The sequence below is a fragment of the Salmo salar genome, chromosome ssa05 (assembly GCF_905237065.1).
Source record: "Salmo salar chromosome ssa05, Ssal_v3.1, whole genome shotgun sequence".
Taxonomy (NCBI): Eukaryota; Metazoa; Chordata; class Actinopteri; order Salmoniformes; family Salmonidae; genus Salmo; species Salmo salar.
Window position 1 is genome coordinate 37,814,435 of NC_059446.1, and position 18,435 is coordinate 37,832,869.

General features: G+C 44.7%; 1 protein-coding gene across 2 annotated transcripts in view; it reads left to right on the forward strand.

Annotated features, from left to right (window-relative positions):
• Positions 1-18,435, forward strand: part of LOC106604788 (testican-1) — a 248,527-nt gene that overhangs the window by 188,158 nt on the left and 41,934 nt on the right. For both annotated transcript variants that reach the window (XM_014199822.2, XM_014199823.2), the window contains 3 exons: positions 3,174-3,294; positions 7,715-7,847; positions 10,657-10,780. In XM_014199822.2, coding sequence (XP_014055297.1) covers positions 3,174-3,294; positions 7,715-7,847; positions 10,657-10,780 — 378 coding nt within the window. The remainder of the gene's footprint in view (positions 1-3,173; positions 3,295-7,714; positions 7,848-10,656; positions 10,781-18,435) is intronic.

Below are 18,435 nucleotides of genomic sequence, written 5' to 3' on the forward strand. Positions count from 1 at the left end.
CATCATTTGAGTCAATTACAGGTTTACCTGTGGATGTATTTCAAGGTCCTACCTTCAAACTCAGTGCCTCTTCACTTGACATCATGGGAAAATCAAAAGAAATCAGCCAAGACCTCAGAAAAAAATGGAGACCTCCACAAGTCTGGTTCATTCAGTAAAACGAGTCCTATATCGACATAACCTGAAAGGCCGCTCAGCAAGGAAGAAGCCACTGCTCAAAAACCGCCATAAAAAAAGGCAGACTACGGTTTGCAACTGCACATAGGGACAAAGATCATACTTTTTGGAGAAATGTCCTCTGGTCTGATGAAACAAAAATAGAACTGTTTGGCCATAATGACCATCGTTATGTTTGGAGGAAAAAGGGGAGGCTTGCAAACCGAAGAACACCATCCCAACCATGAAGCACAGGGGTGGCAGTATCATGTTGTGGGGGTGCTTTGCTGCAGGAGGGACTGGTGCACTTCACAAAATAGATGGCATCATGAGGTAGGAAAATAATGTGGATATATTGAAGCAACATCTTAAGACATCAGTCAGGAAGTTAAAGCTTGGTCTCAAATGGGTCTTCCAAATGGACAATGACCCCAAGCATACTTCCAACGTTGTGACAAAATGGCTTAAGGACAACAAAGTCAAGGTATTGGAGTGGCCATAACCAAGCCCTGACCTCAATCCTAAAGAAAACTTGTTGCCAGAACTGAAAAGTGTGTGCGAGCAAGGAGGCCTACAAACCTGATTCAGTTACACCAGCTCTGTCAGGAGGAATGGGCCAAAATTCACCCAACTTATTGTGGGAAGCTTGTGGAAGGCTACCTGAAACGTTTGACCCAATTAAACAATTTAAAGGCAATGCTACCAATTGAGTGTATGTAAACTTCTGACCCACTGGGAATGTGATTAAATAAATAAAAGCTGAAATAACTCATTCTCTCTACTATCCTAACTGACCTAAGACAGGGAATTTTTACTAGGATTAAATGTCAGGAATTGTGAAAAACTGAGTTTAAATGTATTTGGCTATGGTGTATGTTACCTTCCGACTTCAACTATATATATGTGTATGTATGTATGTATGTATGTATATATATATTATATTATTCAAGTCTCCCTCCCGACCCCTTAAAATCTTCCCGTGACCCTTGAGAATCACTGCTCTAGAACTCTGTCAAAGTGACTATCGGGTTCTTGGTCACCTCCCTGACCAAGGCCCTTCTCCCCAGATTGCTCAGTTTGGCTGGGCGACCAGCTCTAGGAAGAGTCTTGGTGGTTTCAAACTTCTTCCATTTAAGAATGATGGAGGCCACTGTGTTCTTGGGGACCTTCAATGCCTCAGAAATGTTTTGGAACCTTCCCCATATCTGTGACTCGACACAATCCTGTCTTGGAGCTCTACGGACAATTCCTTCGACCTTATGGCTTGGTTTTTGCTCTGACATGCACTGTCAGCTGTGGAACCTTTACATAGATAGGTGTGTGCCTTTCCAAATCATGTCCAATCAATTGAATTCACAACAGGTGGACTCCAATCAAGTTGTACAAACATCTCAATGATGATCAATGGAAACAGGATGCACCTGACCTCAATTTCGAGTCTCATAGCAAATAAGGTATTTCAGTTTTTTATTTGTAATAAATGTGCTAAAAATTTCTACAACCCTGTTTTCACTTTGTCATTATGGGGTTGTGTGTGTTGATTGCTGAGGATTTTTTTATTCAATCCATTTTAGAATAAGTCTGTAACATAACAATGTGTAAAAAGTCAAGGGGTCTGAATACTTTCCGAAGGCACTGCATATTGTTATGTTCTGTCACACTGATGAGACTGGAGCTGTTAGACAGGCAGGTAATGCCCATTAGAATCAAAGCATGACTGTTGGTCATCTTTCCTCTCTGTACCTCCTCCTCTCCTCCTCCTCTCCTCTTCTCTCCTCTCCTTCTCCTCTCCTCCTCCTCTTCTCTCCTCCTCCTCTCCTCTCCTCCTCCTCTTCTCTCCTCCTCCTCTCCTCCTCCTCTTCTCTCCTCTCCTTCTCCTCTCCTCTCCTCCCTAGTGAATATATGGAATCAGAAGAACTGAGTAATGGTAACAGCTCCGCCCCACAGTCCTACATATTTCCCTCCTTTACAGCACCCTCATCTCTCTCTTTCTTCCTCCCCCTCTCCCACTTTCTTTATTCCTTTTCTCTCCATCCCCTGTGGGTGGATGTGTGTAGTAACCGTAGAGTGAAGTGACCGAACACTCAGAGCCAATGTGTGTCTTTGATCTTCGTCACCTTGGACGCCAGCCACCTGTGTCTCGCAGCCATGGAGATAATGTTGCTAGGGAGATTGATGTGAACGCAGACAGGGCTATACTACTCGCTTGCACAGAGTTCTGATGAGGCAGGTCCAGAATGGTCGCACTCCAAAATCTCTAGCTACATCCATGTCTCTCACTCTCTGTATGGGTATTACTTATCTTAATGCAATGTGTATTCTCAGCTGTGAGATTGCTGAATGTTGGAATGGCTGAAGGTGCAGGTTAAATACATAGGTTTCAGTTTCAGATCAGGGAGGAGGATTTAGGGTTCAACTGTCACTGTTTTATATGTTTGAGATCCTGGAGCGTTTAGGGGCCAGGCCACTGCTATAAGCCCCCTACAGGCACACACCCTCTCCCTTGCTTTCTCTTCCCCCCCATCTCCCTCGCTCCCCTTCTCTCCCCTCTATTTTATGGTTGCTGGCATTGACAGAAATGCTTATTTCTGAATGGCGAGGGCGGACATTTGTCAAAGCACTGCGAAAGAAGGCGGTGTGCGTGTAGTTGTGTGACACTGATATGGCACTCAGGTTTTTTCATCGGACTCCTTTCCTTTGTCTCTGTGTCTGAATGATTGAAAGATATTTCTCGGTCGTGAATAGACTCTCTTCTCTGCCCCCTCTCTTCTCTCTTTGTTCCTAGAATCCATATTCTCTCTGGACTGATACTAGTCTGATATGAGCTGGGGCGCAACTTTCACTGGGAATCGGGAGGGGGGGGGGGGCATGCCCCAGCCACATCCTAAAATTGCATTTTTGTCCCCCCTTGGATATGAGCATACTTGTCTTGATGAACTTTGCATTTGTACTGCTAATGGTAGGTCATGATTTAATCATTTAGTGATGAATTTTGTCCCTTCTCTCTCTCCATGTAGCTCCGGACGCCACTAAAGACCCGTGTCTGAAGGTGCGCTGCCCTCCTCACAAGGTGTGTTTCAGCCACGACTACCAGACAGCCATCTGCACCAACACCAACCACAAGCAGCCTAGACACAGGTAAGACTCTCATAAAGCACACCATTAGTCCTTTTTCCTCTACAATGAGCTGGAAATGAAAAGAAAAGCTCAAACTCGAATGCCTTTCTTTAGCTTTATGGCTTGGATGATGTATATAATTTAGTAACCTACACTATACCCTGGCCTGGTATTAGCCACACCACCCACCTGCTTCCTAAGTGCAAATCATGTGCAATCACCGTGTCCTAGCCTCTCTCTGCAGCCATTGAAGTCCGTGGAGGTATGCACTCTGCATGGCATTACCCCAGCTTCTATTACTGCTCTTGTCCACTGAGGTGGCGTTTGATTGACAGAGAGAACAGGAAGAAGGGGGAGGAGGAGGGGGCGGAAAGGGGGGGAGCATATAATTACATATTGGATCTCTGTGGGGGAGAGAAAGAAGGGGGAGGCGTGGGGCCCCCCTCAACACTTGATCCCGGTGCCTCTCTCCCATCTTCAGTTTAATACAAACAAATATCAATTATGCAATGGCCGTTAATAGGGAGTAAGTGCTTGTTACTCATAATTACTGGCGCCTCTGGGTGTACAGGCGCAGAGAAGAGCAGAACAGAGACTTGTCACTGGAGGGCCCCAAGCACATCTTCTGTAGCTACCACTGCTCTGCTGATCCAGTTTCAAGCTGAATATATCAGAAAAATAACCTGTGTACATTTACATGCATTTAATTATTGCGAATACTCTGCTTAATATAATAGTTAGATTGAAATGTTGACATGCTTTGCAAGAAGAATGATTTCCCTTACAATCCGGTTTATATGGTAGCCTGGATAATCGGGCTACCTGATGGGACTTTGAAAGACGCGTAAAATCGGCAATCAAAATAAACGTTGTACTGTATCACAGGAATCGTATAATCTTTGGGAAACCTATTTGATTCCGAGTTCAGACACATAAAGTTTGTATGTGAAAGCTGTTTCAAAGATGCACACTTTGGGATTTTCCAAACTCACTTCATTTTCGCCAACGAGGAAGGCTATCCTTGTCATAGCGCATGCACAGATCAAATACCCAGCTGGAACTTTAGTTAAAGTGTTCACATGTCCTAATCATTTGTGTGTGTGTGTGTGTGTGTGTGTGTGTGTGTGTGTGTGTGTGTGTGTGTGTGTGTGTGTGTGTGTGTGTGTGTGTGTGTGTGTGTGTGTGTGTGTGTGTGTGTGTGTGTGTGTGTGTGTGTGTGTGTGTGAAATGTGTCAAGGGAAACACAGCTGAACTGCACCCCCCCCACACACACACACACACGAACGGCCGCACACACTATCACCAGGAGGCCAATGAGATGGAGAGAGACCCTGCCGCGATTTGAGAGAGCTGGACAGAGAGCACTAAGGAGGCAGGCAAATGAAGAGAAACCGATGGACAGAGAGAGACAACGAGATAGGAGGAAAAGAAGGATTATTCCCTTCTCTCTCTTTATTCTCCCTCCCTCTTCATTTTGCTTTCTCGCGCTTTCGCTCTCTCTCTCCATTCTCTCCTTCTCTCTTTCTCTCTCTCTTGCTCTTGCTCTCGCTCTCCCTCTCTCCCTCCTTGTGCTCTGTGGTCAGTCAGTCAGAATGATGTCTGCTGGGTAAAGAAGAGGGGGAGAGTTTCACAGCGGGGCCTCCGGGGGTGGTCCGTGAGCCTAATGCCCTCCCCTCTTCCCACACACGTACGCGCACACCATTCTATCACACCCCGACACGTAACACAGAGACCACACGCATGAACAAACACAGGCGTGTTGGACACACAGCTATCTGACAGCGATCCTTCTCTCCCTCGCCACGCGTATGTGTTATCCACCCAGACATGGATACCCTGACTAGAGGAAGCACACGCTTCAACACACCCACACACGCACACTCACACACACACAGCTCTCCTCGGCTTTCAGGGTTATCTATGAAAAGGAGGGAGGAAGGAGGAGGGAAAGGGGAGGAGGAGGATGAGGATGAGGGGGGACATCTTTAGGAGATTTTGATCAGCCTCATCAGCGTTTTATATTACACAGTATTATGAGACATAATTGCTTTTTTATTCACTAGTAGGTATTGGCAGTGCGTGGCATGTCTAATCTGTGATTATAGTGTTTTTGTCACAGCTGGGGAGTTGGATAATTATAGGCATCAAGGAGGTGTCTGCCTGCCGATCCGCACCGCACCATGCTGCCCCAGACCTGGACGGGAATGTGCCCGTTTCACAGCCAGAGATGTGTGACAGATTTACCCCTTACCCCCACTCTGACACCGGCACTCTATTCATTCTCAAGTCGGTGTATTGACGTTCGCCGTACATCCCAGCTGTCAGATTCATTTCAGTGAAGGGTTTACATTCTCTATCTTCACACCTCTGGTGTTGTTGTAGAGGAGGGTGATGTGTCGACAGACAGGCTGGGTGAGGGAGGGGGGGCGGAGCACTTAACGAGAAGACTGCTGGAAGATTTTATCCAATGTAATTACGCTCGTTATAGAAAAGCCCTGGTGGACCAGGGCCTTCATTACCCTGGCGCGCGCACACGCACACGCACACGCACGCACGCACGCACGCACACACACACACACACACACACTACTATCCACAAGGAGAGAGAGAGAGAGAGAGAGAGAGAGAGAGAGAGAGACTGAAACATGGATGTACAGTACATCATTTGGTTTGAGTTACAGCAGTAATGGACCCCTCGGGCACCATCTTGGTACGAAGACAATTAGATTGGAGTGATTAGACATGCTGTTATTATTCTACTTGTTTTGGACCATTTGGAACAAGAAGTGTAGTTGGCAGACTTGTTTATCTACTGAATAGACAACTTTGATTGGGAGCAATGCAACTGTGCGCAATTTGACTTCTACAATGTGCATTTTGAATGCAATTTGGATGCAATTAAAGTTGTAGAAACAAGCAATATCCAATGAAATTGAGTTCAAAGGCCTAGTTCAGTCAAAAAACGTGATTTCGCTGTGTTCTTATATAATACCACACTGAGGTATGAATAATACTGTGAGATTGTGAACATTATGATAATGCCTTATTAGTGTAGAGAGCTGTTTGAAAAGACAGCCTGAAAATCACCATGCGCTAAATCGTCCCAGTCGGTATTAGATAGAACGTCGTGGCCCAGCCCACCTATGGGGAAAACAACCAGTGGTTAACTAGGTTACCCCATTGTCTCACAGCAAAAACTTGACCTCTTTCAAAAGCTATGTTCTTGTTGTCTGCTTGTTTTTCAACACTGCCTGCTCCCTACCGTTCTCACTACTTAGAAAAACATACTATTGTAGGGCTTCCCTCATGCCCCTTTTCATGACGGCGCTGGCAGCCACATGAGTCAGTGCTAGCTAGCTAGCTACCGGGAACATTAAGCTAGCCAAGACCAACAACACAAACAAATGGACTACATAGATGTGAGTGGAGTTACAAACGGACTACATAGATGTGAGTGGAGTTACAAACGGACTATATAGATGTGAGTGGAGTTACAAACGGACTATATAGATGTGAGTGAAATTAAAACGGACTATATAGATGTGAGTGGAGTTACAAACGGACTATATAGATGTGAGTGGAGTTACAAACGGACTATACTAAACAAGTTAAATGTCTTTCTTACCTGTGATGAAATGTTTTCCACACACACAACTACATGTTGCTGCCTGCTTGGACACTGGTTCCCCACATGACCCACTCTCCTACGCTGAATAGCCTGAAGCCACAGGGCTCTTCTCGCAGCCGTCCTTATTTCCCTACGTGGGAGCATTGCCAACCGTAGGTCGGGATGTTTGACCTGGTTCATGTACATTGAACAGCACAGCAGCATTTCTGCATGTTTTGTTATTTCTATCTAACAAAAAATTGACTGCAATTTTTTGTTTGTTGACGCCTCTTTTACAATGGGGCTCAATTGGAAAGAATGTGGTTTTCCCCAATATGTGGGCGTGGGGAGTTCCTTACGTGAAGATCGACTCAGACTATTAGTTCATGATAAAAGAGTTCTAAACCTCTCTGCCAATAGCAGCTATTCAGTTTTCCCCTCCCCACGCAGACCACTCCCAGACAGTCCTAGCAGAATTCTTCCTTGAGAAATTACTCTTTGCTAAGAAGCTATTTTTGTGTCTTTTTTTTATTAACCATTTTAATTTATAACAATCCCAGTAAGGTACATAATTGTTACCCAGAAATGATTTGTTATTGTGAATAAAACAGCTGCATTGGACCTTTAACATCCACTGTTGTCATTGGAAACGCCTGCAATTTTGTTCAACCTCCTGTGTCTCTTACCACAGTGCTCGCAGACATTTGGAATCGAGATACTGAGTCGAATAGAAATGAACAATCAAATCTGTTCGCTTATCTTTGAGTAATATGCTATCATATTGCATTATGCGCGCGTCTCTCACTGCCCACCCCCCTCTCTCTCTCTCTTTAGTGTGAAACCCAGAAAAGAAAGATTGGCCCACAAACACTGGGCAGGAGCAGGGGCCCATGGGAAGTGTGGGACGTGCCCTGTCATCCACCCCAGCCCCGTGTGCGGCTCTGACGGCCACACCTACTCCTCCAAGGTGAGACGCATACCAACCCAACCCATCTTCTTCTCTCTCTCCCTCGTTCTCTCTTTCTTTAATCTCTCTTGTTTGGCTGCTCATTTATAGTCACAGATCTACCAGCATCATGGTCTTTCCCTGTTTTGTTTGTAGCATGTAGCAGGCTGACAGTGACAATCTTTGCACCATCTGTGAAGCTATAACATGACAGCAAGGTGAAACGTTAGCTCAGCCAAAATCATCTGAGAATGGGGAAAAAGGTTATCCACCCTTCATCATGCTCTCATCACGCCAGCCTCCCTACCCCTATCCCCCCTTCTTCTCTCCTCCCCACACACACACACACCCCCACACACACACACACACACACACACACACACCCCACACCCACACACACACACCCCCCCACACACACCCCCACACACACACACACACACACACACACACACACACACACACACACACACACACACCCCACCCACACACACACACACACACACACACACACACACACACACACACACACACACACACACACCACACACCCACCCACACACACACACACACACACCCAACACCCACCCACCCACACACACACACACACACACACACACACACACACACACACACACACACACACACACACACACACACACACACACACACACACACAGAGAAAGAGCTTTGGAATGGCGACGCTCCGTAAATGCCCGCGTCAGCCGTGATGGATGACGCAGAGGATGAACTGTGTCTGCCGATGCCATTTGATTCCAGAGTCCTTCGGCTAGAGAAAAACAACCTCTCCCTCTTCTCCTCTCTTCTCCCTCGGTCTCGTTCACTTCTTCCCTCTCTTTCGCTCCCCAATTATCCCTCCTTTGCTCCCCCATCCCTCCACCTCACCCCCTCTGTCACCTTTACTGAGATAAAATGCCCATAGAATTGAAGCCCTTTTAATAGCTAAATACCACTCTGTAACCACAGACACACATACACGCACGCACGCATGCACACACACACACACAATCTAATCTGGCCTGCGTTACCACTGAGGGATGCGATCCTCTGCCTCATAGATTCACAGAGATCAATCAGTCCTCTTCTCATGGGGGTTCTGTCGTTAGCACACACACACACACACACACACACACCCGCCCCCACTCCCCTTTGCCTCATCCACTTCAGAGGTGGAGAGGGGGATTGGGGTGTCACTCTCCATCAGAGAGCGAAGGAGGGGAGGGGGAAAGGGGTGGCAGTGGTGTCCCTCTCTCTTCTCCCTTTACCTGCTCCCTCTGGCTTCAGTGGTCTGGATAAATGTGTGGCCTCAGTTAGCTGCTAGAGTGATGTTGCCCCTACTGAGACGAACAGCAATATAACGGTTAGCGCCTGGGCTAAGAATCTGGCTCTTATAGTGTAGTGCTCTTATAAAGTGTGAAATGATGTTGGATTCTCACATGCATTTGCATACACACAAACACACACACACACACACACACACACACACACACACACACACACACACACACACACACACACACACACACACACACACACACTCCAGATCCCATTATCAGAAGGATGCTTTCATCTCTGGAGAGAGACTGTAGCTTGCAGAGTAAAGCCCTTTACATTGCTCCTCTCTCCTAACTCTCTCCACTTCTCATCCCTCTCTCCCTCTCTCTCTCTGCTCATCTCCCTCTCTCCTAAACCCTATGGATGAGTAGTGCTTCAGTCTGAATTTCTCAGCCCCCTCCACTCACTGTGGAACAATCATGTACTCTCTCTTTCTCTGTCTCATCTTCTCTCTCTCTTTGTGTCTCGCTTTTATGTTCCCTAATTCTCTCTAATACTGTGTCATTAGAGTGTAAGGATACAGAAATAGAGACAAATATAGTATTCCTTCGTCTCCCTATCGCTCTCTCCCTCCTTCCTTTTCCCTCTACTGTTCTCTGTACTTGCCCCTCTCCTTTTACCTCCCTAATTTTCTGGTTCTTTTCTGCATTTGTACATCATTTAAAACATATCAAAGCCGTACACAGAGAGAGCGAGAGAGATATTCCGGAATGTTCTCAGTACTGACACAAGACAGTGTTTGACTAGCCTGGAAATGGCAGCAAATTGAATTTTCTGGGGAATATTTCATAGGCTTCCTCTCCTCCCTCTGGACAGATAATTCAATATGTGTAGAACGGGAGAGTGGCGTACCTTTGTCAACAAATTGCATTAGGCGACATTAGTGCCGCTATCTAAGAACTGTCAGGGAGGAGGTGATGGATTTAAATTGGAATGTGTGAAATTGAAAGTGTCAACGGGAGAGCTGAGAGGAGAGAGACTGTGTGTGTGTGTGTGTGTGTGTGTGTGTGTGTGTGTGTGTGTGTGTGTGTGTGTGTGTGTGTGTGTGTGTGTGTGTGTGTGTGTGTGTGTGTGTGTGTGTGTGTGTGTGTGTGTGTGTGTGTGTATCTCTTGCAGACCCTCAGAGGGAAAATTGGATTTTATTTTGACAGAAAAAAGTCTTTACAATCCATTCGAGAAGGTTCATTATTTCAGGGATATTGTTTTAGTGCATTTAAAGGCTATTTCCATTTATTCATGACCTGATTACTGTACTCTGCTGTTATATTGAGAACATGGCTATGCTCTAACACACGAGCCAGGATTGAACGCCAGTAGCATCTGTGTTGTGTGTAAAGGTGTGTTTACATAGCTTCTGAATGGCCACATCTGTTCATCTGAGCTGAATGTCCAACGTTACCTCAAGGGAGACTTGCCTACCTCATCTGCCTCTCCGTGAAGAAAGACTCCACTACCCATGACTCTCTGTGTTTTGTAGTGTAAGCTGGAGTTCCAGGCGTGCACATCAGGGAAGAGCATCGCTCTGAAGTGTGAGGGACCGTGCCCATGTCTGCCTGGTCAGGAACTGGTCAAACCACACAGAGACAAGACAGAGAAGACCGGTGAGTAACCTTTAACCCTAAACCTGTCAGTCTGTCAATGAGTCTGTCAGTATCAGTCATCAGTCACTCAGTCATTGTCTAGGTGGATTTTTGAATTGGCAAAATAAAGAAGTGCTTTGGTTGCACACACACACACGCACACACACACACACACACACACACACACAACCAGTTAAAGTACACACACCCTTTTGTCCCAGCGTAGCATCTTGATCTAGTGAAATAAGCACTGGTATTATGACAGCCCGTGCTGCCTCTGTCTGGCCTTGTTTGGTTTAAAGATGCCTGCATCCGTACATCACATTACTAACACACTGTAACTGTGCTATCAACGCTCAGACGCCACCTAATTCGTTCTCTTTAGTACGACATTTGCAGCCATAGTGGTGACAATACAACTACTGATATCCTGCTGACATTGTGAAACCAGTGTTGCAGCTGTACTTCAAGTACTCAACGCGTGATGCATTTCAATACAGGTTAGGACGGAGTACAAGCGGTTTGTATTGCGTGTTGGATGAAGCGCATTGTGTGTGCATTTTGCATCGGCACTAATGGAATTTTAAACCTGCATAGATGAGCTCTAACGTTCTAGATGTGATATAATGGTATGTTTTAAATAAATCAATGCGACTAAAGCTATTAGGAGAAACACGGCCTGTCATTATGAGAAAGAGACCAAATGTGTTCATTATGAATTGATTCATAAGCTGTCAGTGAGTTTCCTGGTGATCACATACAGCCCTGACGAGATCTTTTAATCAGAAAGTGGTGGTGGTGTGTGTGTGGCTGAGCAGTGTTAATCTGAATGCATCACGGAGATGGTGACAATCAAGTTAATGCAGTCACATATATGCGGACACATGCACGCGCACGCACACGCATATGCACACACGCACGCACACACGCACGCACACACACACACACACACACACACACACACACACACACACACACACACACACGCACACACTGGAATGTACAATAAGCAAAAAACCTCCTTGTGGTTTTAGGAGTTGCCATCTCTTTCCCACCTCCTTTCCCCTCCCCTCCCCTCTCCTCTCTCTCTCTCTCTCTCGCTCTCTCTCGCTCTCTCTCGCTCTCTCGCTCTCTCTCTCGCTCTCGCTCTCTCTCTCGCTCTCTCTCTCTGTTAAGACAGTATGGAGGGTGATGGAGTGAGTGTGTGTTAAGACAGTATAGCAGTATGGAGGGTGAGGGAGTGAGTGTGTGTTAAGACAGTATAGCAGTATGGAGGGTGATGGAGTGAGTGTGTGTTAAGACAGTATAGCAGTATGGAGGGTGATGGAGTGAGTGTGTGTTAAGACAGTATAGCAGTATGGAGGGTGATGGAGTGAGTGTGTGTTAAGACAGTATAGCAGTATGGAGGGTGATGGAGTGAGTGTGTGTTAAGACAGTATAGCAGTATGGAGGGTGAGGGAGTGAGTGTGTGTTAAGACAGTATAGCAGTATGGAGGGTGATTTAGTGAGTGTGTGTTAAGACAGTATGGAGGGTGATTTAGTGAGTGTGTGTTAAGACAGTATAGCAGTATGGAGGGTGATGGAGTGAGTGTGTGTTAAGATAGTATAGCAGTATGGAGGGTGAGGGAGTGAGTGTGTGTTAAGACAGTATAGCAGTATGGAGGGTGATTTAGTGAGTGTGTGTTAAGACAGTATGGAGGGTGATTTAGTGAGTGTGTGTTAAGACAGTATAGCAGTATGGAGGGTGATGGAATGAGTGTGTGTTAAGACAGTATAGCAGTTTGGAGGGTGATGGAGTGAGTGTGTGTTAAGACAGTATAGCAGTATGGAGGGTGATGGAGTGAGTGTGTGTTAAGACAGTATAGCAGTATGGAGGGTGATGGAGTGAGTGTGTGTTAAGACAGTATAGCAGTATGGAGGGTGATGGAGTGAGTGTGTGTTAAGACAGTATAGCAGTTTGGAGGGTGATGGAGTGAGTGTGTGTCTTATTGTTTGTCATGAAAGTGGGATTTCAGGAGATGGATGGAGGGAGTCCGGAAGAGAAATATAATCTAAAGGCAAACAGCAGGGAGAGGTTTTCTCCTCCAGATGGAAAAGTGTGCTGAGGGATGGATAGAGTGTGTAAATGTGTGTGTGTGTGGGACTTGTGTGTATGGTGGGGGGGGGAGGCAAAACACAATCCTGGTGTAGGGACTAAGAGTGGTGGGCTTGGTATTACAGTGACACCAAGGGTGCTTCCCAAATGGCCGTTTTCCCTATGGGCCCTTGTCAAAATTAGTGCCCTATATAGAGTACATACTGCTATTTGGGACGGAGACCAAGGAAACAGCCATGTCTGTCTGTAGTAACTTTGCATGACATACTATAACTGAAGGCCTTTCCATAGAATGAAGGGGGAGGAAAGGAGGGAGGTAAGGAGGGAGGAAGGAATATAAAGCAACAACTCTCATCCCCTCCCTCACTGTAATCTCCTGCTTGTGATGGAGAGCACACCCCCTTTCCATCTCTTTATGTATACAGCTATACAAACAGGTAAACACCAACATAATAGCCAGAAAAGCTTCAATGCGCCTTGGCATAGATCCTACAAGTGTCTGGAACACTATTGGAGGTATGCGACGCCATTCTTCTACGACAAATTCCATAATTTGATGTTTTGTTGATGGTGGTGGAAAACGCTGTCTCAGGCTCCACTCCAGAATCTCCCATAAGTGTTCAATTGGGTTGAGATTTGGTGACTGAGACACACACACACACACACACACACACACACACACACACACACACACACACACACACACACACACACACACACACACACACACAAACCCTTTAAACCCCCTATGCTCCTTTGAGACCCCTCTTTCATAGTCATTGAGCTCTCTTCTTAGCTATTGTAGCCAAAATAATGGGCAACTGGGAATTTGTATACATGATCCTAAGTATGATTTAAGTAATATTTGTTTTTGTATAGCCATATTTTGTAATGTATCCACACCCACAGTGCATCATGTGCATAATGATCATGTGGGGTGAAATGTATATATTTGGGGATGGGATTGCTGTGTTGGATCGAAACATTGTCAATAAAGGTGGTAAATTGGGAGAATAGAGCAAGATGGGCAGGGACTCTGCTGTTCTTGCTTCAGGGGGAAGCTGGTTCCACCATTGGGGTGCCAGGACAGAGAAGAGCTTTGACTAGGATCTTCCTTGTCCTGTAGGGGTGGGAGGGCCAAGAGACCAGAGGTGGCAGAACGGAGTACTCGGGTTGGGCTGTAGGGTTTGAGCATAGGCTGAAGGTAGGGAGGGGCAGTTCCTCTTGCTGGTCTTGTAGTGGATTCGAGCTTCGACTGGAAGCCAGTGGAGTGTGCGGAGGAGCGGGGTGACATGGGACAACTTGGGAAGGTTGAACACCAGGCGGGCTGCGGCGTTCTGGATAAGTTGCAGGGGTTTGATGGCACAAGCGGGGAGCCCAACTGGCAGCGAATTGCAGTAGTCCAGACGGGAGATTAGGACCTGCGCCTCTTCCTGTGTGAGGATTTTGTAGAGCATGAACCTACAGGAGCGAGTCACTGCTTTTATATTTGCAGAGAACGACAGGGTGTTGTCCAGGGTCACGTCAAGGTTCTTTCCACTCTGGGATGGGAACACCGTGGAGTTGTCAACCGTGATTGAGAGATCTTGGAGCGAGCAGGCCTTACCCGGGAAGAAGAGCAGCTCCATCTTGTCTAGGTTGAGCTTGAGGTGGTGGGTCGACATCCACGCTGAGATATCTGCCAAGGACGCGGAAGATGCGTGTCAACACCTGGGAGTCAGAAGTGGGGAAGGAGAAAAGTAGTTGAATGTCATCCGCAAAGCAATGATAGGAGAGACCATGTGAGGATATGACAGAGCTGAGTGAACTGGTTATACAGAGAGAAGTGGAGAAGGCCTAGAATCGAGCCCAGGGGGCACCAGTAGTGAGAGCATGTGGTCAGACACAGATCCTCTCCACGTCACCTGGTAGGAGCGGCCTGCCAGTTAGGATGCAATCCAAGAGTGTGCCGAGCCTGAGACGCCCGGTCCTGAGAGGTTGGAGAGGAGGATATGATGGTTCACTGTGTCGAAGACAGAGGATAGATCTAGGAGAGTGAGAATAAAGTTCATTCTGAGAGAGATAATGAGAGAGTTGGTCAGAGACAGCACGCTCAAGTATTTTGGAAAGAAAAGAAAGAAGGTATACCGTTATATAGCTTTTTGACGTCAGAGGAGTCGAGTGTTGGTTTCTTGAGGAGGGGAGCGACTGTGATCATTTTGAAGTCCGAGGGGGAGCAGCCAGTGGTACGGGGTGAGTTGATGAGGGAAGTGAGGAATGGGAGAAGGTCTCCAGAGATGGTCTGGAGAAGGGAAAAGCGGATGGGGTTGAGAGGGCAGGTTGTCGGGCAGCAGGACATTACTAGTTGCAGGATTTCATCTGGAGAGAGAAGGGAGAAAGAGGTCAAGACAGGCTAGTTACAGTGGTTCTTCCTTTAAGAGTTGCGTCATACTGCAGTACACCTTGCGGGCTGCCGAAGAATTCTATGGCACGTTACTTAAGTGTCAGCCATTGTTGCCATTAATGCTAGTTAGTGCTAGTTTGACCACCAGAGGGCATATTTGAGAAGCATTTGACCGTTTTTAGTATTGGCTGTACTAGAGAATTTAAAACCTTTTTTGTAAGAACATAGTATATGGAATTGATTAGCTTAATTAATGTGATTAATATTATGGTGTTTCTATTCTAAGAAAAAACGAAAAACGAAACCCTAAGTCTCATTGATTTATCATGACCAGTCCCCATGCTTGTCTCAGAGCAGTGCGGAATTGTGCTGAAATAGTTGACCACATGCGGGTAGGCTATTGCTTCAAATCCTATTATAACAATTGGATGACTTTGGGTGTTCCAGTAAGCAACAATTTGTTGCCTTCATTAGCCTACTTAATTCTGAAAAATGTATACGTAACTCTACAAGCCTACAAGCAAAGATGGACTGGTGAAGGTCATCAAGACGTTTTGGCTTGAGAAATTGACGATACAACAATGCAACAAATAGATTGATCATCTCAGCAAGGTTTAACCCGTGGTCGTGGAGCTTGGGGGAAGTATAACTAAAATGTAGTTGAAATAAACATCTGCATTTTGAGTCTTTTTTCTCATTATTTTATTAAGGATACGCCCCTTTTTTAAATTTTCGCCTAAAATGACATACCCAAATCTAACTGCCTGTAGCTCAGGCCCTGAAGCAAGGATATGCATATTCTTGGTACCATTTGAAAGGAAACACTTTGAACTTTGTTGGAAATGTGAAAGGAATGTAGGAGAATATAACAGAATAGATCTGGTAAAAGTTAATACAAAGGAATAAACAACCGTTCTTTTGTATTTTTTTGTTGTACTATCATCTTTGAAATGCAAGAGAAAGGCCATAATGTATTATTCCAGCCCAGGTGCAATTTAGATTTTTTCCACTAGATGGCAGCAGTGTATGTGCAAAGTTTTAGACTGATCCAATGAACCATTGCATTTCTGTAAAAAAAACATTTTTTATCAAGACTGTCCAAATGTTCCTAATATGTTTATTAATAACTTTTCTAATAACTTTTCATGTTCAAAATTATGCACTCTCCTCAAACAATAGCATGGTATTCTTTCACTGTAATAGCTACTGTAAATTGGATAGTGCAGTTAGATTAACAAGAATTTAAGCTTTCTGACAATATCAGATATGTCTATGTCCTGGGAAATGTTCTTGTTATTTACAACCATATGCTAATTGCATTAGCCTACATTAGCTCAACCGTCTTGTGGAAGGGACACCGATCCCGAAGAAGTTAACGGAAGCATAAAGATGTTGATGAACAGATACTGTACAGTATACTGTATGCTTTATCTGACATTTTGCGGTTGCATGAGGTTTTGAATCAGAAATGTCAAACTTTAGAGTATTTAAGCATCGAATACATCGAATACATTGCAAATTGGGGGGATTTTCACACATACAGTAGCCGGGCTATTAAGAGTCTATTGTCCTGCTAATAGCCCATCATGGGTAAATGGCTTCTGTTGTATTCCAATGTATTGAATGAATGTATTAATTGCAGTCATTTACCATTCTCATTCTCAGAGTGGAAAAGTTGTTTGCGGAGTTCACAATCTAATTTTCAAGTCCTTCTTTAAAAAATAACGATATTTTGTAGATTATTCCGTTTTCAAATAACCGAAAGTGAGCAGTTGTAATCTGAAGAAAGGGGAAAATGCCATTCTTGAACATGGGGTGAGACAATAGGCCCTTTTAATTTTGTCTGGCTTGCCATTCCAAATAAAATGTAATCTTTTTTGCTCATATAATTCAAGCAGGTCGCTAGGTGTAGGCAAAACCATTAGCAAATAGGTAAACTGATATGACTAAAGAGTTAATCGGGGTGATTTTTCCAGAAATAGACAGGTATTTTCATCAAGGACACGTTGTTTGCAGAGACCACAAACAGGTGTAGTTCCAGAGCTCACAGGCGTCTGACATGGATTGTGACTCCATCTGGTTCCTTGCCCTCTTCAATGCGTCATTCTCCGCCTGACTCTCCACCAATGACGTGACTCTCCGCCAATAATTACATTTAGGGGATTGGAGGATTCTAAATGAATATCTAAGGGTTATTTTTCGTTAGGGCAAATCTGGTATGTGAGAATATCTAAGGGGATTTTATATCATTAGAATGCAGGGTTAATAATAATAATAATAATCGCTTTGTAAATAAGGATGCATTATGAAAGGAAAATGACATGTGCAAGAGACAGTGGTAATATTTTTCCTTTTAGATACTGTAATACATGGCATCCAGGTCAGAATAACCAATAATATACACAAAGCACTAACCCTGACTCACGTTTTTTAGGTGTTCATAGGACTAGGTCTATATATTCCTGGTGTTTTTTTTTAACAAACATTGCTTGTTTTAGTTAACCGCTCTTCACAGACCGTGCTTATTTTAGACCAAAACTAGCGGTCAGTTGTAGAGTCGTGACTTTTTATAATCACTTATATTTTCAGTCCGTTAAAGTTTGGTCATGTCACTTGACTACTACTGTACCTTTAACATCTACCTTTCCAATTACTTTTAGAGTTTGGGATTTACAAATGTGCGCTTTTCATGTAATATTTTGTTAAGGCAAATCTGGTCTGTGAGAATATCTAAGGGTCTTTTATAGAATTATAATGCAGGATTAATAATCATCATAATAATAATCGTTGGATTACAGATCGGCTCTCGGAACTCATTTAAAGGCGGCTTCTATCTTCAATATGCTTTATTATTCAAATGTTTAAAGCGAGTGTGGGCGACGGAGATGGTGCAGTGTGAGGTCAGTCAAAACATTTCTTTATTAAAAATGATCAGAAAGATTGTTGGTACTTATTTTGGTCCGAAGCCATGAATGAGTGAGTCACTCAGCTTTATGTACAGTAGGTGCCGAGGCTATGTGAATACTCCATCAACTAGAGTATTTAGCAGACATCAGTTGCTGCTTCTTTCAGTCAACACATTCACAGTTGAAGTCGGAAGTTTACATACACTTAGGTTGGAGTCATTAAAACTCGTTTTTCAACCACTCCACAAATTTCTTGTTAACAAACTATAATTTTGGCATGTCGGTTAGGACA